We start from the raw sequence: 23,637 nt of genomic DNA, 5'->3' as shown, positions 1-23,637 counted from the left end.
AATTTAGTTAGATGTGAATGTGTTGAGGTGAACTTCTTTAGCCAGAAATTTGCTATTTTATCTTTTCCAGGGCTTTCCAACTGTGTATAGAATTAATTGCTTTGGTGACTTCATGTTGCAAAATTATAACTTCAGGCATTTGTGGTATCATCTTGTATGTGTCTGTTTCTGATTGTATCCACAGTGCATGTCTGTTATTTTGTGCAGGGTTTGACCATATGTTGCTCCAGAAGTGTTCCATGTCTGTTATGTTTGGTGGATTGACTATTTTAATGTGTGTGTTAGCTATTGTCTGATAAAATTTCTTTTGGTTTGTGTTGAATGTTTGGTTTTGTTTCCTTCTATTGTCATTTTTATTGTATCTTCTAAGTCGTTTGGCCAATGCTTGTAATTTCTGCTTCTTTTCGTCTAATTGCTTTATCGCTTCTTGTTGTGAGATTTTACCTAACCTTTTCCGTTTTTTGTCTGATATTTCATTTCTTATAAATTGTGTTAGCTGTCCGATATCTTTTCTCAGTTTTTCTATTCTGATCTGTAGCCTGTGTTGCCATGCTGGTTTTGTGGGTTTCTTCTGTGTGTTGGTTGGTCCTGATCTCTGCCTAGTGTGGATATTTAGTGTAGTGAGTGCTCCTATATAAACCAGTAGTTGTAACTCTTCCATAGTTGTATTTTCATTTATTTTTTGTGTATGATTGTGTTGATAGTTGTTATTGTTGTTTCGACTTGTGGGTTATTTGGTGATCTATGCAAGAATGGTCTAAAGTCTGTATTTGTGTCTTTGTATTCTCTATATGTCAGCTGAAATTTTTCTTCTATATCTAACATGTGTGTCACTTCGTGTTCTATTTGTGCTTGTTCTGGTGACTGTCGTAAGATTTCGTTTTCCTCAGATTGTTTAATTGATGCGTGTTGTTCTTTGTTTGTTTGCTCTGGGATGTTCAAGTCCATTACTATATTTTCTTCTTCTTCTGATTGCACATTATTTTGTTCCAATATTTGTTGTACTTGTTGTCTGATGTTTTCTCATTCTGACTGGGGTATCCTGTTATTTTTGATTATTACACGGATCTGATCAGCTTGTCGTTGTTCTGTTAAAAATTTTAGTTCTGGGTATCTGGTAATAAATGTTGTGTATACTTGTGATCTGTATCCAGTTGTGTTGGTTCCTAAGTTTGTTACTTGATGCAGTAGTTGACTCCAGCCGCGTCTCCAGTACGACTGAAATGTTGTCTTCAGTATCCAGAGTTATCCCGAAAAAAAGGCAGTTTGTCTGATAGAGCCTGTGCCACCAGGAAACTCTAAAGGGCGTTCTCATCATATTATGAAGTAAGGGGATCTGTTCTCTGCTCACCATATTCGGGTTTCTAAGTGAAAATACCTCGAAATCGGCCCTTCGCCTTTGCCGGTAACGATCCCAGTTGCTACTCTGGAGTCCTCTTTCACTGCTTCAATTCCGGCAGCGGCCCGTGTCGTTTCTCTACGTACCGACCCCCTTCTGGTTTGTTAATTTTTTCTTTTGCTTCCTTCTCTGTGTAGAGGAGAGTTGGAACATGGGGGAGCGTCCGTAGGGAGGATTGTGGACAATCATTGTACTAACGATTTCGACGAGATAATGCTTGAATAAGCTGCCCCTAACCCAACTGTATCTTCGAGGTAGGTGGACGATACCTTCGCAATGTTGCTCCATGAAGAAGATAAATTGGTCAAATGGCTCCAAGCACTATGGGACCTAACACCTGAGCTCATCAGTCCCCTAGACTTAGAACTACTTAAACCAACTAAATATTGATTATCCTTCATTATTTAAAAAATATGACTTACTATTTTTTAATTTACAATTTAAGTGCGTGTCACACTTTGAGGTGCGTGTTTTCTGAGTCGGCCGCTGTGGCCGAACGGTTCTAGGCGATTCAGTTTGGAACCACGCTGCTGCTACAGTCGCAGGTTCGAATCCTGCTTCGGGCATGGATGTGCGTGATGTCCTTATATTAGTTAGGTTTAGGTAGCTCTAAGTCTAGGGGACTGATGACCTCAGATGTTAAGACCCAAAGTACTTAGAGCCTTTTGAACCATGGGAGAGCAGAGAACCCTTTGGTGCCTTATTTCATCTTGGGTAACGTTTATCTAATTCCATCACCGTAAGTGAGTGTCCGTGGCTGTGAGGGACTGTTACGAAGTGCACTGCGCCCCTTGGGACCAACTGACAAGGGAACTCCGCGTCGCACACCCCTCAGATCTGGCCGTAAGATGGCCCAGTGGGTAGTCCGACAAAAACTGAACACAAATCAAGCATGAAAACAGGAAGAAGGTGTAGTGAACTGTAAAAAAAGAAGCAAATAGAAAAAGTGAACGGTACAAGTTAGTTATGTGCAGCATTGAGCATGCTTAAGTAGCGATGGTGTCGTAGTTATGTGGTTAGACAGTTGGAATGTGAAAGTAGAAACCCAGGTTCAAATATCGCTAATGTGCTGTTTTTTTTCACAAAATGATGAATTTCCCGTTCTGTTAGTGACGTGTCTGTTCGCTGTAGTCAGGTTTTTGTCTGTGTCTTGGTATAATGCCCGTTTGTATCGGCGAGGTGATAGACACGACCTCCAGACGTATGTGCCTCCTAGTTGTTCTACATAAATGCCGCATGTTATGACTCTTGCATTCCGTTTTGGAAGTTTTGACCATCGAATTCCTTTGTTGTAGCACAGTTCAGATCCCCTTATTTGTGTTCATTTCTGTGAAAGGCCGATGCGACATCTCGTCTGCTGTCACTATTCATGTCATTTACTTGCGGCAGTAATATATTCTTACTACATTACATAATCTATAACCAAAGTATCGTATAACGAATACCAACACTACAGGAAGAGACAAGACACATCAACCACCGGACGGACACTTAATAATTTTGTGAGAAACAATTTCTGGTACGACCGAGACTTGGATACGGATTTCCCCTTCACAGTTCAACACCGTGACAACATAACCACGACTCCGTACCTGCATAATGATCCTCGATGCTCCACATTTTGAGCATGGACATTTCGCTTTTTCTATTTTGCTTCTTTTTTCGTAGTTCAGTTGACCTCCTTCCTGTTTTCAGGCTTGATCCGAGTTCAGTTTTTGACAGGCCATCTTACTACTAAATCTGGGAGTGATGCGGAGGGGAATTTCTCTTGAGAGGACCACACTACTGATTAGTATTGGCTACAAGGTCATAAAAACGCAAAGACCGTTACGCGGACCCTAGACGGTCAATGATATTGACAATATTTCCCGGATTTCTACATTGAACGCCGAGGAGTGAAATTGAGACACTACCCAGTAATATTGAGAACATCAAAATATATTGGCCTCTCTGGAAATATTGTGCCGTACTTGGGCAGTGTCTTGCTTGGTACCCAGACGAGAGAAGTTCGGTTACATTAGGTTTGTTCTTGTGTGGAAAACGTGTTCAAAACAATACGAAAGAGCATTGTTATTGTAGCGTATCTAAATGTATCAATCATTGTCGCAATTGTGGGATGTTAGGGCAATGATCCGAAAACCGAAAGTGTTAAGAGTGAGATGAATCGTATAATTTGTTGCTCAGAAAATACAGGGAATGGCCATGAACAAAAACGTTCCAAAACATTCAGTTGACGCAAAATTATGTATAAAAGGATACACAGATAATTATCTGTGTGTTTATGCCTCCATTACTTACATAAATAGAATCCTTAATGCACGTGTTTATGGATGAAATGTTTACATAACTATGTGTCAAATACTGTGAGGTAAAAGTGTACGTATAAATTTCAAGTCTTCGAAAGAACTAACAGTAGTAACGTATCGTATTGTAATAGATAAGCGCTGACGTGGCGGAACAGCGTCTCTCAGTATGTTACTTTACTTTTTTAATGACGGGGAGGAGGGGGTGGGGGCATGTGCCTATGTATGGTGACGCCAGTGTATGGGGACAACCATTTCCAGTAGTTCATCATATGTTGCACCAGCAACACACAGTAGTTATAATCTTGTTCGTTTTCGTTCAACCTTAATTCTCTCAACCAGTCATCTTTGACGCTTCTTGAACCAATTTTTCATTCAGCTATATTCGTGCTTGCGACAAAACAGCGCTATTATCACAGCAGTAGCGTCTTTATCGTGCAGCATTCCAAAATGGTTCAAATGGCTCTGAGCACTATGGGAGTTAATTTCTGAGGTCATAAGTCCTCTAGAACATAGAACCACTTAAGCCTAACCAACCTAAGGACATCACACACATCCATGCCCGAGGCAGGATTCGAACGTGCTACAGTATCAGCAGCGCTGTTCCGGACTGTAGCGCCTAGACCCACTCGGCCACATAGGCCGGCTAGCATTCCGTATTATTCCACAATACTATTGACATAATTACTGAGCAGTCTTGGAAGAACGTCAATAATATTAGTGTTATCATGCAATATTATTGACACTTCAGGGGTTCCATTACAGCGATGAGCTCATCACATGCCCTTCCATGTGTCGCATCCGATGACACCACTGATGGAAGATGACACGGGGCGGCGATCGAGGCCAGAACGCGGAATTTTAATTTTAACATTTAGGTGCCAGTTATGTGAGTTATTTCTCGTAAGATTCCTATTAAGAAACTTTCCAGCCCTATTGGTAACTTGATATCTATGTTGGAGGATGTGATATTGTCCCTGCCATTGACATGATAACAGAGGGACACCTCCCAAAATGCTCAGTCAGGTTATACCGGATTTTAGCATTTTGCTTAAAGCACTTGAAGTTTACTTCTGTTTATCTAGTCTAATTCCTTTTTCCGTCCACATTATGTAACAGATGTTGCAAGATCTTCTCGCTGAGTTGCCTTAATGGCTGTCTTGTGTGTCCTACACAGCCCAGTATAGTGTTGTAGTGCAATGTATTTGTAAGCACAAACTTTAACGCGATAATGCACTCGATTTCGACCAACTAGCAGTTAGTCGTAACTGGCGCTTTTGTACAGGCGTGATGTCTGTATTGGTGTAGATGGTGTTATCTGGAGTACTCGGGCATAATCGGCAAGCTAACCTCAGGGTCCTCCTCTCGACTGAGAGTATTTGGTAGGTGTTTGTCTTACTCCAGATGCGCAATGGCTCCCTTCGTGCTAGAACTTCTTTCACGCCCCGGATATAATGTACTTGATGTGTGTATATCGGGACATCGATTCATTTATGATCAGACCTTGATATTGTACATTGCCTATTATCTGTGTGTGTGTGTGTGTGTGTGTGTGTGTGTGTGTGTGTGTGTGTGTGTGTGTATGAGTGTGTGTGTGTGTGTGTGTGTGTGTGTGTGTGTGTGTGTGTGTGTGTGTGTGTGTGTGTGCGCGCGCGCGCGCGCGCTTCTCTCTGTCTTATTTATGTAGACTGTCTAAGCCCTCACGGTATTAAATTTTAAAAGTAAATTAAACAATCTTTATAGGTGGTGCAAATTTATAGTGGAAGGCTACATGAAATATACAACACAGGGAACTAAACCTTTTTAACAGCCATGGACAACATATTTTTGGTATGGCGTAGTAGTAGTGCAGAAGGCTTGTGTTCCAATACACAGATTTCTCATTCGGTCACCCTGACCAGGATGGCAGGAGAGGACTAGCGGGCAAATTTTATGAAGAACTTAGTTAAGTATGTGGAAACCAGAGACAACATCCATCGCAAGATCAACGTGTTTTAACAAGCAAAATGTGGATAAGTTTTACTTAGTTTTAAAAGAAGTGCGGGAAAAATGTAAATTTCCAGCATCTGCTGTTGATAACGCAGATAAGTCTGTCCAGTGTGCCTAATAAGCTACCAAAAGTGATTTCACCCACGGAAATTAAAGAGGTCCTGAAATCGTATCAGTAGAAAGAGGGAGAAACGTTACTATCATTTCTTGCATTAACGCTACTGGATATAACTTGCCGATTTTTCTCGTGTTTGCACAAAAACTGATACCACCTCACCTTGAGGAAAGGGCACCCCCAGTAACCGTCGGAAATTGCAGTGATAATGGGTGGCGCAATGGATCAACATTTGTCTTGTTTTTGAAACACTCGAATGTTCATGTAAGACCCACTAATGAATACCATATCCTGTCGCTTGATGACAATCATAAAACACACAACACTGGAGGCCGTCAACATTTGCAGAGAAAATCGTATCGTCGTGGTTGGATATCCACTGCAAAAGTACCCATCGTCTTCAGCCGTTGGATGTTTCATGTTTTGGTCCCCTAAAGACATATTACAGTTACAGTTAAAATTGTGATACCTTCATGGTCAATCACAAAGGACAATCCATTACTGGCACAAAAGGTTGCTGAAGTAATGAGGACTGCTTATTTCAAAGTAGCTATTTCAGAAGTGGACTTAATGGTATCAAAGCATGTAGCATCGAACTCTTCGACCCAAAAACCAAAGATTCTGTTCTTGTTAAAGCCAACTCCAAAACTGGAAGTGATCCTGCCCCGATTGCAGCATCGGAAGGCCTGCTCACATGAACTCCTGGTGATCATCAGGCAAACCAAAATGAAACACCCGGACCTTAACAAACTGTGCTTCCACTAAGCCAAAAGAGTGCCGAAGTATTTTTGACTTTAAATCATTGCCTACAGAAAGATAAAAAGAACTAAGAATACGAGCAGTAATACAGTGCATTGACGGTCTGTCGTGGAGGAACGTAATGCGTTAGGATAACAACAGCACAGTCGTACACGACAATCACCATAACTTTCACCATACTGGGGCTCTGGATGATCACCTGCGACTAGCTTTTCGAAAGAAGCGGCGACGCTTTCCGCGCAACCCACCCATCATCTTGCGCGGGCGCATACAGCGTAAGCTGCGGCTGCTCTGTTCGGTCGATGGGACTGGGACGTACTCTACTATCCACCATACTCTCCGGACTGACATAACCCTCGTACATGAAAAATTATGATATAAATGGATGGAAGCAACAATAAACAAACGCCTAGTTCGTAAATATCATTAAGCAGACTCCAGGTAAACAATCCCCCACAAAACAAGGATACAACCATAGACCCGATACTCAATGGCTCAGAAATGGTATACCACTTCAGTTTGAAATGCTTCTGCTCCCCCCCCCCCCCCCCCAAAACTTAATTCATTGGTACATAAACCTGATGCCATCAAGCCTTGTCCAAAGAGGCAGCCATGTAACGACGCTGGTATCGATATAGTCACTCTATTGCATAGCTCTTTGGCGTAGCTGGACATGTGACATGTCTCGTGGGAGACGTTTTGGTTTGCTGTGGCCAATTATACAGCTTGAGGAATGGATTTGTTTCGAACTCGGTATGGTTGGATGGCAGTTACTCGGGGCTTCGATTGAATCACTTGCCTTGCTTCCAGCCGAACTGCACGCTCTGGGTGGCATATTTCTGTTGTTTATGCTGCCACTCGGAGGCGGTAAGTCGCCGAACATGTAACTAAGTTCTGCGAGGACAAAAGCACCTTGCTTTCGCCAGGTTAGGAGCTTGTAATTACATTAAATGACGACGTTTCTGCTATCTGCTAGGTATGGATGTTTACAAAGGAGTGTATAACGTTGTACTCTAGAGAATTAAAAGTAATCTCATGTCCACACATTCTAATTTTGCCTACGATTTGTACTAATGCGCTTGCGCGGGTTAGGTGTTTATTGGTCAACTTTAGCCCTGAACTAGGTACCTGTCTCGGTTTCGAACGATTACTGCTTCGTATCTGTGGCGGACATCTTGTTTGGTCTAGGTGTAATGAGAAATATGCACAAACGTTCCTCGTGAATCAAACAGTATCAGCATCTGTACAGTAGTTTCTGAGGTTACTGCCTTCACGAACAGACAGAAAAACGCAATTGAGTACAACCCTGAGTTAAGGCTATATTAATGGGGCGTTTATACTGCTGGTCAGCGCATTGCTCTGGAACAAATTAATTATAAATTATATACACAAACCTTTCATGAATCGGTCCATCTACTAGTGAAAACTGTGTAAAAGTCCCTGCAGTACATCCTGAGATCAATATTCACATACAGACAGAAAAAAGTGATGAGAGATTTTAATTTACATTATGTGTATACGGACAAAGCGATTAATTCCTGGCCCCTAAGATCCGAGAACGACCGGATGCCACTGTCCCACATCCCAGCTTCCATTACTTGGACAACATAGTAGAAACAGGACGTATTCAGTGCTCAGCAACGCCTATGGATCCACCTCCGTGTTGTTAACCAGCATAGCTTCCATACCAACTTCTCCTTTGACGAACAACTCCTGTACCTCACCCATCTCCTAACCCACCAGGTCAATACCGAAATATCTGGTATCTTTTTCTTTTTCGACCTTGAGAAGGTGCATGGCCGCGAGTGGCATTTCAGTCTCCACTTCAAAGTACAGACTCCTGCATTTCCAATTATGTATGTCCGCCTTATTGCGCCTTTCCTATCTAATTACCCATCCTTTGCCACTGTTAACAATACCAACTCCCATACCTTCCACCCCACTGCAGACGTGCGCCAAGGCTCCGTCCTCTCTCCTCTCAGTTGTCTTCTCCACACTGCTGATATGTCTAAACCACTTCTGCCAATCCACCTCCTTCAATATGTTGATGAACTGCTTTCTCGCCTTCTGACCTACACTCCAGCAACCCCAATGATCCCTCAAAATCCTTCTAAATACGTTTACCTACTGATGAGACCAATGGCTCCTCGAGATCAACCCTTCCGAAACCCAGACAATAATTACAGGATGAATTTCCAGCAGCTACCATCTCCATGGCTTTTACCTCATTATTCACAACCTCCCTGTCCAATTACCTAACACACTAAACTGCCTCGGACTAATCGCATCTACTTACTGTTAATGACGAAGTCAACAGTAGCTTAAAAGTACTAAAGCTAGTAACTGGTCGAACTTGGGGTTTGCACGCTACCACTATCGTCCATAACTATAAAACTTTGATGCTCTCCGCCCTCCCGTATGCAAAAGTAGCATGTATATCCGTTCCACCTAAGCTCTACCAATCCCTCCAAATCATTGAACGTCGTGCCCTCTGCCTTGCTTTCCTCATCAGCTTCCTCTCCAACACCGAAATCCTCTACCACCACGGCAAATTCCCACAGCTCCTCACCAACACTGAATGCCTCTGTACATTCCAATCTATAAGCAAACTAGATTCCAATCGAACCACGGTATCCACTCTGATCACCAACTGCCGTGCGCTGACGCATCTTTGCAAACACATCCCACCATTCCCACGCCTACACATGCTCCATATGCCACCCCAACGCATCTTCAGCCGACTTCGTCTCCCAGACAATGAAGTCCGTCCCGCGCTCATCACAACAGCGAACTTGATTTAGGCTAGCCACACCAAGAGCATTATGAATCACCGCCAGAGCCTTTCTGGATACTAAAACAGCCATCCAGAATTTCTGCGCATGTGGCAAGGTGTACCAGGATTGAAACCCCTTCTTTGACAACCATTAATTAGCAAATCGGATCACTCGATGGAAGATGCAGCTGTTGACGATAAAGTGCTAGAAGAACAGGCAGTGCAAGGCTGCAGCGGGGCGGATTTCGTCGATGTTCGGAACAGATTCATAGCTGGTGGCGGAACACAAGTGCTCATTTCACTGCACAGCAGACGGAGCCAGCTTCGTTTAGGAGGCACCACAGTCGACTGCCCACAGCGCCGCCAAACACCGTGGGCGGGAGTAAAAATCTCTCACAACACTGACGATGTTTTGAGTCGGCACACTGTTGTGTTGTCGCCCTATCACTGAATTCTGTACATTTTTTTAGGAAAGGTTCGATACACCTTAGCTTCGTTAGATGCAGGCCTAACAGTTCAGTTTGTTTCTGATTCTCTGATGTGAGTAGTGTTTTGTCAATATTTAGTGTGCTTCGTAGATCTTTAAGTTATCAGCTGTTGGTTTCTTTGATAGAAGTGCCGTGAAAACCAGACTGCGAAGAGGACCATTTTGGCTCTTCCTAGATAAAGAATGTCTGTTGTTTTGACTTGTCAATACAGGAAGGATAGGGGGGAAGAGTTGTAGGCACTGTTGGACGATGAGTTAGTTACATAAGAAAAAGCAAAAATATACAAACCTCTTGCAAACACAGATCTGAACAGCATACACGTTCGGAGTGATCACTAGCCCCCGGAGCTACAATAGTGTAACAAAAAAGTGGTACTTCTGACTTGGAAAGAAGAAACAATTGTTTCAAAGTCTTCCACAAAAACTGAAGCAGTTTGCACCAGGACCTTGAATTAAAATAGCCATAAATCTGTTGTGCTTGTAAAGTGTCTAACATTTTCCCAGCATGCCCATCAAATAAATTAAAGTAGGAATCAGCTAATCTCCATCACTATTATTCATGATAACAAATATGCTGTAGTACGTGAGACGACAACGAAGGTGAAATAAAATCTGACGCATGCAATGGTGTTAATCCCTTTCCAACTAAATTATAAGTCAAAGGGAACATTTATTTATATGTTATGGCTGAGTCTATGTAATGTACGAGGGTCATCCAATAAATAAAAAGACAAAATGGGCAAAACTGATAGCAGGGCAAGTTTGGTACTTTTATGGCTTTAATCTGGAATCACTGGGATGACCCCTGATCAGCTAATGTATCAACATTGTTTCGTTTATAACCTCAAAAATACATTTCAAGATGGCGAGTCCGCTTGAAATGTCCACATTGGTTGAAAACGTTCTGTTGTTCGCTTTTTTACTTGCTGAATGCAAGAAACCATTGAATATAGAGGGTCGTCTGTTGATAGTGACCGGGCCAAATATCTTACGAAGTAAGCGTCAAACGAAAAAACTACAAAGAACTAAATTAGTTTCGCTTAAAGGAGGAAACCAGGTGGCGTTACGGTTAACCCGCTAGATGGCGCTGCCATAGGTCAAACGGATATCAACTACTTTATTTTAAATAGGAACCCCAATTTTTTATTACATATTCGTGTAGAATGTAAAGAAATATGAATCTGTTAGTTCGACCACTTTTTTCGCTTTGCGATAGATGACGCTGCAATGGTCACAAACATATAAGTACGTGGTATCAAATAACATTCCGCCAGTGCGAACTGTATTTGCTTCGTGATAAAATACCCGTTTTAAAATGTACCGTTTACCAACTGCGGGAAAGGTCGATAACGTGTTGATGTATGGCTATTGTGATCAAAATGCCCAACGGGCGTGTCCTGTGTATGCTGCTCGGTATCCTGGACATCATCATCCAAGTGTCCGGACCGTTCGCCGGATAGTTACGTTATTTAAGGAAACAGTAAGTGTTCAGCCATATGTGAAACGTCAGCGACGACCTGCAACAAATGATGATGCCCAAGTAGGTGCTTTAGCTGCTGTCGCGGCTAATCCACACATCAGTAGCAGAGAAATTGCGCGAGAATAGGGAATCTCAAAAACGTCGGTGCTGAGAATGCTACATCAACATCGATTGCACCCGTACCATATTTCTATGCACCAGGAATTGCATGGCGACGACTTTGAACGTCGTGTACAGTTCTGCCACTGGGCACAAGACAAATTACGGAACGATACAGTTTTATTGTACGCGTTATATTTAGCGACGAAGCGCCATTCACCAACAGCGGTAACGTGAACCGGCATAATATCGGAAAATCCACAATGGCTGCGACAAGTTGAACATCAGCGAACTTGGTGGGTTAATGTATAGTGCCGCATTATGGGAGGAAGGCAATTTAAATGGTGCAATGTATGCTGATTTCCTACATAATGTTCTACAAGACGTTCACTGCATGACAGAATGGCGATGTACTTCCAACATGATGGATGTCCGGCACAAAGCTCGCGTGCGGTTGAAGCGGTATTGCATACCATATTTCATGACAGGTGGATTGGTCGTCGAAGCACCGTACCATGACCCGCACGTTCACCGGATCTGAGGTCCCCGGATTTCTTTCTGTGGGGAAAGTTGAAGGATATTTTCTATCGTGATCCACCGACAACGCCTGACAACATGCGTCAGCGCATTGTCGGTGCATCTGCGAACATTACGGAAAGCGAAATACTCGCTGTTGAGAAGAATGCCGTTACACGTATTGCCAAATGCATTGAGGTTGACGGACATCATTTTGAGCATTTATTGCATTAGTGTGGTATTTACAGGTAATCACGCTGTAACAGCATGCGTTCTCAGAAATGATAAGTTCACAAAGGTACATGTATCACATTGAACAACCGAAATAAAATGTTGAAACGTACATACGTACTGTATTTTAATTTAAAAAAACCCGTACATGTATCACATTGGAACAACCGAAATAAAATGTTGAAACGTAGCTACGTACTGTATTTTAATTTTAAAAACCTACATGTTTCCAACTGTTAGTCTAAAATTGTGAGCCAGATGTTTGTGACTATTACAGCGCCATCTACCACAAAGCGAAAAAAGTGGTCCAACTAAAACATTCATATTTCTTTACGTACTACACGAATATGTAATAAATAATGGGGTTCCTATTTTTAAAAAACGCAGTTGATATGCGTTTGATCTATTTCAGCGCCATCTAGCGGGCCAAGCATAGCGCCATCTGGTTTCCCCCTTCAAGCTAGGTGAGTTTCGTTCTTTGTAGTTTTTTCGTTTGTTGCATATTTCGTGAGATATTTGGCCCCGTCACTATCAATGGACCACCCAGTATAATTACTGGGTGTATGCTGAAGATCTTGGTTTTAACGAAACATGTGTTCTACTTAGTCTCCCCCCCCCCCCCCCAATCCCCTTCCCAAGTCCAACGCACAACACGTTTACGCAACCAGGTAAAATGTCAGAAAAGTTCTTCTTCGGGATGTTGTTCAACTAGCGCGTCACGTTTGCTTGAATGTCAGCTTCGTCATCAAAGTCCAATCACCTTTGATCATTGATTCTAAAAAAAAAAGAAAGAAGCATACCAATGTTGCATTACAATTACAATCAAGTCATCAAGTCGTGGCAGGCGTCCAGCCTATCGCTGGATTTGTTCGAAAGTCAAGACGTGCGGAACAAACTTTGCACACACTTTTTTCAAAACATTGTGCAGAATGTCTCAAATACTTGGTTTGCAAACGTTGCTCCACTGCTATTTGTGACACTATAACGTCGATACACTATGGCAGCGCATCCACTACATAACACTACGGGCTCACAACTGATTCGTCGAATGCTCAAATGTTATTTACAACTGTTAGTTCAAGCTGCCTCTGTAGTTACTGTGGTGACGTCTCTTATATGCAGGCATAAAATCAGTCTTATAACTTTCTATACAGATGGTGTAACAAAGCTGTTTCCCATACAACATATTTAAGTATGTTTCACGTAATGTGGCAGATGTAGTTTGGTTAATATGGGACATACAGCTTCCGTTAGTACTGGAATTCACACAGGGTTCATAAAAAAGTCTCTGTGAATTTAAAAAGATAATTCGGCAAATTCAAGACTTGATTTATGTACCTGTCTTTCAAACCTTTCATCTCGTTGACTCTCCTGGAGGTTCATATCCAGGGCACCCATTTTTCAGTTTGCTTGCTTCTTATTTTGACAATGAAAAACTTAAATTGACTATTTTTCGTAACATTTTTGTTGAATTCACACTTCCAAACATAGATGATAACATTGACATACTTTTAAAAACGGCGTCAGTGTTGCGAAGTTTGTTTCACAACTGGATATGTAATACATGTGTAAGAAACAGTCTGTGTCTCAGACTGTACCTAACACACGTTGCGTACCAACAGCTGGACAAGGTTTTCCTTAAACAGTGGCTCGTGATGTCATTGGTAGATCGTCAAACGGGTCGTACGCCATAATGCTAATATTATTTTTTATTAATTTAGTATCTCTACGTGGTTAGTTTAGGCTGAAGGCCAATTGCGGTTAGAGGAATTACAATAAAATGGGAATGCCTCACGGAGTCCAAATCTGCCATGCGTGTGTTCGTGCTATGCGATACTCAATAGGAAGTATGGCAGGATAGTAGAGCTGAAAATATCAAAAATACTTTAGCATAATATTATCAAATTACACGATGAATGGCATGTGACAATCGTGTCTATGAATCGATAGCATTATATAATAACTTGGATTCCGATTTTATGAGGACAAACAACAGTCGTCGATGTTTTCATACCGATGCTTAAATCAACTGATACCAATTAAAAGATCGTCTTGTGTGAAAACTAGCTGTCTGAATCGAAGTAGTTCAGTTTATTTAGTAGGCTGTTTCAGAGAAGTATTTAAAATAAATGTTGTGGTGCTCTCATGTCAGGTTTTATGGGATCAGCTCACAGAAGCTTTTCCCTGCAAACCTGTTACTTCATAAAGGCTGGGTCTGCGGAGGTTTAACACTATAGGAGCACTGACATGCCCCGCTAACTGCCGCTCGCAGGTAAACACTTCTGTCCGATAGGATGCGACATGTCCGCCTTTCATGGCAGGTGTCTAAAATATTTCGCTGTTCTGCTCATGCCAGCCATGGCAAAAAAGACCACATAGACCCGAAAATACCCATGCTTGGGATGCAGCCCCCTATGCAGAAACTGGCATTGGAATGACCACTGACGGAGGCAACACCGACGCCACCGTCTCCCCCAAGAGGGTGGAAAAACATGCGAGCTGAGGCAATGGCAAGATCCACCAGTGGCGGCGGTTTGAGGCCACCTCCATCTAGAAAGGTGGAGAAGGGACGGAAGGGGAAGTGACAGGGGCAGGTGCAGGTCGAAATTTATGACCTTCACCCCAGTGGGCGTAAGGGCGAGCCGGACTGAGGTCTGAGGCTGCCGGCTCCTCCAGGAGCAATGTCGCACTAATTCCTGCTGATCAACTCACTGGAAAGCCACAATAGTGACGCTCCAACAGGGAGTAACAGGTTGGTATGACGAGTCAGCTGCTCCCTACCAACATCCTCCCTAAACAATTGCCAATCTCTCTGGCTCACCGTGACAACTGGCAGCCATCGTAGCCACCGGACGAAGCAACGGCCCTGACGCCGGACTCAAGGACAGAAATGAAGCAGGCTACAGTTGTCTGTGACACGCAAGTCGGGGTGCAACAAATTCGCAGCTGACACCACTCTGTGGTGCACTTGCTGACTGGCATCAACGAGTGTGTAGCCAGAAAACTCGATAATGCATTGATGCAGAATGAGGCAAGCATGGACTACTTCATCTGGGTCATTAATGTATGCACAAAGCACTCCGCCTTCGAATTACAAGTTAGGTGAAACAGAGGGGCAGTTAGATGCTGGAATTCACTGCTGCTGCAAAAATCTTGAAACTCCCATTACAGAAATTGCCTACCATTATCCGACATGAGGGTCCTAGGAGATCCCGCAATGGCAAACAAAACTGACAATGTTCGACTGTTGGCAGTTGATGATGTGAACGACAGCATCGCTACAAATTGCAAATTCAACAATGCATTGACCAGCACAGAACACATGCTGCCTAAAAATGGACCCTGTTCCAGTTGTGTTCCATTACAAACAAAAGAGAGAACTGGCATAGCAGAGTGGCTTGGTACTGTGCAAAAGCCCTGAAAGCCAGCACCAGATGTTCGAAGTCACAGTCCATAGACGTGATATAGCGCTAATGCCTTCATCCAAGTCATACCCCAATGAGATACTTCCAACAACTGCACGATGTGTGGATGCAATGCCGTGGGAACAACCACGCGACAGCACTCCTCTCTGTGGCGAGCATAAGGATCTCTGGACAACGTTGAGTCGAGTATGTAGGAGAAAAAACGTAGACCACACAGGATGTGCAGCAGAAGAGAGACGCTACAGTCAACCCATTTGGACCACTGAAACGACTTTCCAGAAAAGCGTGTCAGTAGCCACCTGTGAGTAGTTCAATTGCACATTGAAAAACGTCTTTAATGCATAAGCAATGGGCTGTTTGGTGCCATCCAGATTCCGATGGGACAGGGCAGCATCATAAGTCAGAGTCAAAGCTTTACATCATGTAAAGAAAGCCAGACAGGGAGCAAACACAAACTTTGCCCGAGAGACTGAGAAGCCCATTGGCAATCAGTAGACCAGGTCAACTTAGCGCCCATCTGCTGAAGTTGGTTAATAGGCTGGCAGACGTGTGCAGCCTGGAGAATGAACTGACCATAATACGAAACGTTACCCAAAAAGGCTTGAAGCGCCTTCAGATTCTTTTGCGCTGGTAGTTTGGTAACTAACTTGTTGCGGTAGCTATGGGGACAAGACTATCTTTACTAAGAAGATGAAAAAATGCATCTTCTGGGAGAAAAAAGTGTACTTTTCCATCTTGCAACGAATGTCATTCTCTGGGACTCACTGGAAAACCGACTGAAGGTCCCATAAATGCTCCTCCCGTGGAGGGACTATGATCCAGATGTCATGAAGGTAATATCGTTCGTAAATTCCTGTCGCAGACGAAGTTCCAAAAGGCAACCTCTTAAACTGGTTAAGTTCAAAGAAGCCTTTGAGGAACATGAAAGTCCTAGAAACTGCATTAAGCAGCAACTGCAGGTAAGCATCGCGCAAGTTGGATGTGGGAAAAATATTGCCTCCCAACAACTTCACCAACAACTCTGGCCTGCCACAGACTGGGATATGAATCCACATGTTGCACATTGATTGTCGGTTTAAAATTGCTGTAAAGGCTCTTGAGTCCTTCACCACCATGAGGGGGTGGCCCACTAATTCGACAAAACAGGAGAACCAATACCCTGACACTGCCAAATATGCAACTCAGAATAACGCTGAAGACCTGAAAATCACCGTGGAAAGACGAGCGACACCAAAATCCTGTTGCACTGACCTTATCAATGGCGACAACACGCTGTGGCAAAGCTACCTGAGGCACCCTGCAAGGCACTGGGGGGCTTTTGACTATGCACGTGTTACTGCATCACCTGCCAATTATCAGAAAGGACGTCGTGAACCTCCTCTGTGCGCTCATGCAATTCTGTAGTTTGGGCAATGTTTGGATAATGATGGGTCCGACAAGGTCAACACCCTAGTCTAAACCTGGAGATCAGGAGCTAACCGGACAATTGCGTCCCGAATTAACGAGTCTGCAAAAGAGACAGCTCATTTGGGACACTCAAAACGACATTTCCGTGAGAGCTTTTGCAAATCGGTGAACCAGGCTGTGTACGACTGCCTTGGGCGCTTGTGTTGCTGCTTAAAATGCAGCCGCGCCGCTACCACCTGCATCTGATGGACAAAATACTGTGTGAGCAAACTACAAAGCTCATCAAAGGAAAGCTTCTCGGGCTCAGTGGAGGGCTTCAAATTTTGAACAACTTTATATGAACCAGCGCTGCTGGCTAGCAACAACAAGGCAGCCTTATGAACAGAATCGACGATCCGCTTTACCTGTAGGATGAACCAACACAGATAATTTTCCCACTTTTCCGCCGACTCATCGAAACTGGCAAACGGTATCGGAGAAACAGGATAAACAAATACTCAGCGGGTGGGTGACACCGCACCACTGTGGCAACGTCGCGAAGTAAGTCCGCTTTCTGGGTTACCACCACTCCCACCTGCTTCTTTTGTTGTTGCTGCTACTTCTCTACCCGCAATTGTTCCTGCCTGCATTGCAGAAACGCCAGGCCAATTGGTTGGTCAAAGTGAATATTATGGAAATGGGGAGACAAAAAGAAGGAAAAATAGGGGAGTCACGCGAGTAAGAACGTCCTTCGTCGCCACTTCATTGTGTGCAGAAGGCGTGACGACGCCGCTACTCAACATCGTTGGCATGGAAGCTTCACAGGGTGGCGGTGACTCGGTATAACAGAAACCCTAGAGTGGAACGAACTCGTCGTGCGAATTGAAGTACGGGGTGTGGAGCGACCATAATATTCAGCATCCGGCTGGAGCGGAAAGCTAAAGAAACCTCTCGGCACGAAACTCTTAGACTGAGTACCTGGCGGTTTAAGTCCGAACTGGCCTGCTACTCTATTAGCGCTCGCAAGTAAACATTTCCGTCAGCGGGCCTGCCAACATGGTGCAATGCATGCGCCCTCCATGCCAGGTGTCTGAACTACTCCGCTGTTCTACCCACGGCAGTCCATCTGACTCCACCGGGACGTCCGCTGGCTGGGGTATAAACCAGAAGGCAATAGCTCCTAGTCACAAGCACACGATCACATATTACTCTAGTATTTGCTGTCCCTTTTTCAGTGTTTACAATGAAGGATTCAGGAGAATTATCCTGGGAGAAGCGATGTTCCATACAATGACACCACCGAAGAATTCATTCACATTCGACTGAAAATTGCTGGGCGTAAATGACTGAACACTTGTAAAGTACCACACTGACTTCCTGTTTGTGTAAGCTCCTGTTTACCCGTAGATGAAGTGGATTTTTAGTTGTACGTGAACTGCGCCCTGCCGCATGTTTTCGGCTGGCTCGCTAAACCCGACGCCGCCGCCCATTCACTGTGCTGGCAGCCGATCGGCTCAACTACATGTCTGGCGTGGTGTTTCAGACTCGAGCATGTACGCCCACTACGTCTTCAAGGCCTTCGATGTCAACAGCAACGGTGCCATCAGTTTTAGGGTGAGTCCAGCATGACTACACATGATAATACAAACCATTTCAACTTTGTAGTCAGAGACAAGTAGACAGAGAGAAGCTTTGCTGGCTGTAGAAAACTCACGAACACTGCCGCGGAAAAATGCATTAGATATCAACGCTCTCTTTGTATACTTATTTTAACATAATAATACCATGGTGTACAAAACTTACGGAAAAAGCTAACTTTCATATGTCGTGTCACTGCAGACGAACACATCTCGATGAATCCTGGACCATACATATATATTATAGCATAGTAGGCGATATAACTGAAAGAAATAAGGAATGTGGCAGGTGCAAATGCCACTTATACTCAAAGGCAATAATTAGTCTGATGTCATCGCGATTTACGGTGGTGTCCTGGACATTCCAGAAGGCGAAACATGGTTCTTAATTCTTGATCACCGCGGACAGCGATGTATACCCCTCAAGCTGCCACAAGGCTGGTAAAGATTTCTTGTCGTGGGGCGTTCCATTACTGCGCCAGCACGGTTGACAACTGAAGATAGCCTCTGGTAAATGTGGGCGTTCTGCAATACATCTCTCCAACGCGTCTCACACGTCCTCTATGGGATTGAAGTGAGCGGAACGAGCGCGCTAGTCCATTTCTCGCCTATTTGCTCGTTCCAAGACCACCTCCACCTTCCCAGTTCGATGCGACGTCTGAACGCTCATGAAATATTATATCTGTTCACACCACAAAAGCTGGATCACCAAAACGGTCATGTTTGACATGCATCCTTGGTCCATTCAGTGTTCCCATCTGCCGCCATATGAGATATGTTGGGCAGACGTATTTCAGCACATCCACATCCACTAACTGCGATTCATCAGTTGACAACTACTCTGTTCGAGAAATGAAACACCCGGCAACTAGACTAGCTAATCAATCTTGAGAGCAACGTGGGAGAATATTTCCGAGTATGTAATGCCGTCTGTGGTGATCTCACATTCCATTAAAAACCATTTCCCACCTGTTTTGATGTCCACGGGAGCATCAGAAATCGCTGTAACTCCAGTTTAATTAATATCTTTGAGTTATTTCTGTTGGTTTCATTGCGTATTTCTTTCAGATACCTCCTGTACTATACTGCAGTAGTTCTTCGTATGTATGTTCCATGTTTTATCGAGCTATGTTAGTTTGCGGCGACACCTCACATGAAAGTTACTTTTTTCCTTAACTTTTGCACACCGTTTTCTTTTAGGCATTCTTATATAGGCGCATGTTTACTTACATATTATTTTCACTCGTTGGTTGCAGTTATCTCGCTGACAGCTTTGCTGGCTTTCGCTTAGGTTTACTTGAAAACTCTTGACAGATGCAGCACAGAAGCTTGACTTTTTAAGAACTTAATTAATGGATTCCAAAGAATAATTACATGTGCTCTGGGAATATTAGAGCTACGGCTTAGTTGCTCGGTTTAGTTTATGTTATCTGCGGTCGGAAATTCGCACTCCTAATATGAAAAGATGTTTTGGAACTATCCAAACCAATCTAAATCGTACTCTTTTATAAAAAAATGTAATAATAAATAATTAATACTTACAGTACTACTCAGGTATAGAGAATATATATGTGACTACCTTCAACTCGTTTGCTATGGTCGTGGAAGGTGTATTCAGGGGCTTCGACTGGTGCAGCAGATGGATCAAAATCGATACGTAGTCCTTGCAGTACCTGCAATTTTCTGACAACGTCGTCGTTATATGTGGAAAACTGAAGAACAGTAACTAGTCCCTGCAACTTTTGGTTTGGCGTTTGATATGGGGGAAAGTGAAGTTTTGATTTCAAACGCCAGACCACCTAAAATTAACTATGATGCTACTAAGGTTCTTTTGCACTTCAGGCGTGAGGCATTTGCATGTTGCGATACGATTCTTTTCTTCAGTGTCCCTTGACATCTTTTCTCTTTAGATTTGTACATTATGAATTTGAGACGTAATCTTTGGGCACTCAATTACTCCGCGATCATTCCATTTTCTCCAGTTTTTATGGCTTGTGTTTCCCAATTGATATATGTTCACCTCACTTTTATATAATCATCTTTAATTCTGTCTGATCTACTACATCCTTTTGTTGCTCTGAGAAAATTCATTTTTGCTGTTTGAATTCTGCTTTATTGTAGTTTATACGTCACACTTGACTAACTTTCATTCACTAGAATAATAAGTATGTCTTACACAACTTCAGTTGTCGCTTTCTGCTTTGTTTTTGTTTTCAAGGCATCTAGCCCCCAACACATTTGAGAATTTCGGTAGTTTCCCCCTTATATCTTTATTATATTCACATATAATACGACGTATTACATTTTTAAAACATTTTAACTTGTTCAAATAGTTCATAATCAACAACACATTTTAATATTTTTTAGATATTTTCCCTTAAAACCCATTTTTTATTTTCCTGTAGATATAAATTCCCTATGGTAGGGCGCCATCTTTTCTTCCCAAAGGCGCGGCATAACCTGCATTTAAGAGAGAGAACAGAATATAGTCTCCACCTAACAGAAATATTGTACTGATAAGCCAGATAAATGTTAAAAACTGTGGGTTTGTCAGTACATTTTTGTCTAACTTCTTTGTTTTTCGAAAGAGCCTGCATCAATTTATCATTCATGCCAATAGTATCTTACTTGTCAGAGTAATGAATAATCTCATTTTTTTCGTTATTCTCCGCAGATGTTCTGTATTAACTAAAACGCCCACTAAACCTTCTGGGCAGACCAGGTAATAGGATTGTGGAAAGGGCAAAGGGTTGAGGTCAGTTTCTACTTCTAATTGTCATTTATTGTAATTTAACACCCTTTACAACCAAAACGGCACACAGTCGAATCTTTACCGAATGCAACTCTTTCACGGCTGAAGGCCTCCAACAATAAATCTTAACAAGATAAAATCCAATTAAGATAGCAATAAAATAATTTAAAGAAACATGCACAAAGTGCAATACAAACGGCTGAGGGCCACAATTAAATTCCAAAATTTTAGAATATCTTACCATAGACCTTTAAAGGCAGAAGGCCAGCATGTTTATCAACAGAAAATCTTAGAAATCAACAATACACAATCCAAGTAAGATAGTAATAAAATAATTTAAAAAAGCAACATATGCAAGGTGCAATACTAATGGCTGAAGGCCACAATTAAATTTCAATATTTTAAAACATATTACCATAATCTTTAAAGGCAGAAGGCCACAGTGTTTAAACTTGAAAGATAAATTTAAAAATTAATTTTGCAAACTATTAAGAAAACAAACCAATAACCATAAGATTAAAATTTGAAATAGCTAACAACAAATAATTAAACACCGGTGGCACTCAGAAGATCTCCAGGCAGGTGGGTCTGCCCTCGTTCACTTAGGTGAGACGGGTGGTGAGCCCAACTATACTTGATCCATCGGAACCCAACCAGGGGACAGCCACGGACCGACCGACACGACTCGCTTCCCGTCAATCAGTACATGAGAACTCAAACCGGCAATGTTACAAACGTGATAATCCACAATGGAGTATGTATTAGCTATCAAAATTACACACCGTGTTGGACAGCGACAACAGGCGAGGAAAGGACGCTGCCTAAAATTACGTTTAGTGTCCAGGGCAGGTAACCGGAACACTAACGATCACAAGACAGAAAATTCCATTGGTGCACTCAAATCGTAGTCGACCAAAACAGTTAATTACACTGCATGGTGGCTAAATCTCAGCACTAGAACCACTCGGTGTTGCTCACCGGAAAACCTCCCCAACAGCGAACCACCGAAGCGAACCACCACCACATGAACAGACGTGGCGTTGGGTAGTTGAAACTTTGACGTCCTGGGTCGGTGAACCACGAAGTTCATGGCGATTGGAGAGTTGCACACACGCTCCGACACTGCGCAGGGACTGCCAGCGACCCCAACCAACTGCACCGCATAGAGATAACTTCCCTGGTCCGCAACAACTGACCGTCTCACTCCAGACCCCCGTTGCCGGAAACTATATGCATCAAACCAAAGATGGTACACGGCGCAAATATCGATACACATCACTGCTGCCACACGTGGAAGGAAGAGGAACCACGACATAACCGCGACAAGGGTGGGAAACCAAAGTCAGATAGACAGCGAAGTTCACGAAAACGCATAGCTAGGAGAGAGCACGGCTCATTAACATTACCAAGGCTTTTATAAACTCTGAAAATACCGAGTCGATTTCTCTGATAAATTCGTTTTTCAATTACTAGCATTTGTTTCAACGCAAATACTGCATCTATCGTAGATAATACCATTCTACAAACCACCTGTCCTTCACGTCAGAAAAACTCGTATTTGCTCTTCGAACTGCGGTTCAAAATCTTAGTATACAATTTGTATGCAATGACCAGCAGACTGGTTCTTATATAATTTTCAAAGTTAATCCTATCTCCCTTTTTGGACAATGAGATTACTCAAAGCTACTGGAATTGTCTCCAAATATGAATACCATGAATTCCGCTAGAGAAACACACTTAAAGGTCAAGAATTCGGTAAATAATAGATGTGTGTTGAACAGCATTCAAAGAGCTTCAGTTCATGTCGATCAACAAAGACGTCTCTCTGAACCTGAAAACTTAAGTGTACAACATGAGTGTCATACTGGAAACAACATACAGTCATTAAACATGAGCTCCGACATACGCTATTAGCTATAAGCCATAGCGTTCAGAAGAGGCAATGAAGAAGAGGACATTGGGCGTCATCCTGAAGGTCAAGGTGAGGAACGAAGTCACCAGTAGAGAAACACAGGTAACTCACTTCGTAGAGAAATTTGCAAGGCTGATGGGCCAATGGACTGGCCCTATAGCGAGACAAGACCCCTACTAATGCAGTAAAAGGACGGTTCACTGAAGTCCTTGTGGATAAAAAAGAAATACTGTAAGACACAGGAAGAGACGACTCAATTACCCTAAGAGGACAGCTGAAACGAGGTGGTATCTGGTGCAATAGAACTGACTAAATAAGAAGAATATGGAAGACACTTTCAGCAGTGAACGCATTGTGGCTGAAGAAGATGAAGA

The 23,637-nt window shown here is 42.9% G+C and overlaps 1 protein-coding gene across 1 annotated transcript in view; it reads left to right on the top strand.

Annotated features, from left to right (window-relative positions):
- Window positions 1-23,637, top strand: part of LOC126284920 (calsenilin) — a 208,541-nt gene that overhangs the window by 39,570 nt on the left and 145,334 nt on the right. Inside the window, exon 2 of the mRNA XM_049984186.1 lies at window positions 18,506-18,576. Within this exon, the coding sequence (XP_049840143.1) occupies window positions 18,514-18,576 (63 nt within the window). The 5' untranslated portion in view covers window positions 18,506-18,513. The remainder of the gene's footprint in view (window positions 1-18,505; window positions 18,577-23,637) is intronic.

Source organism: Schistocerca gregaria, chromosome 1, assembly GCF_023897955.1.
Source record: "Schistocerca gregaria isolate iqSchGreg1 chromosome 1, iqSchGreg1.2, whole genome shotgun sequence".
In the NCBI taxonomy this organism is placed as follows: Eukaryota; Metazoa; Arthropoda; class Insecta; order Orthoptera; family Acrididae; genus Schistocerca; species Schistocerca gregaria.
Note: the sequence above shows the minus strand (reverse complement) of the source record. Positions and strands in the feature narration are given on the sequence as shown.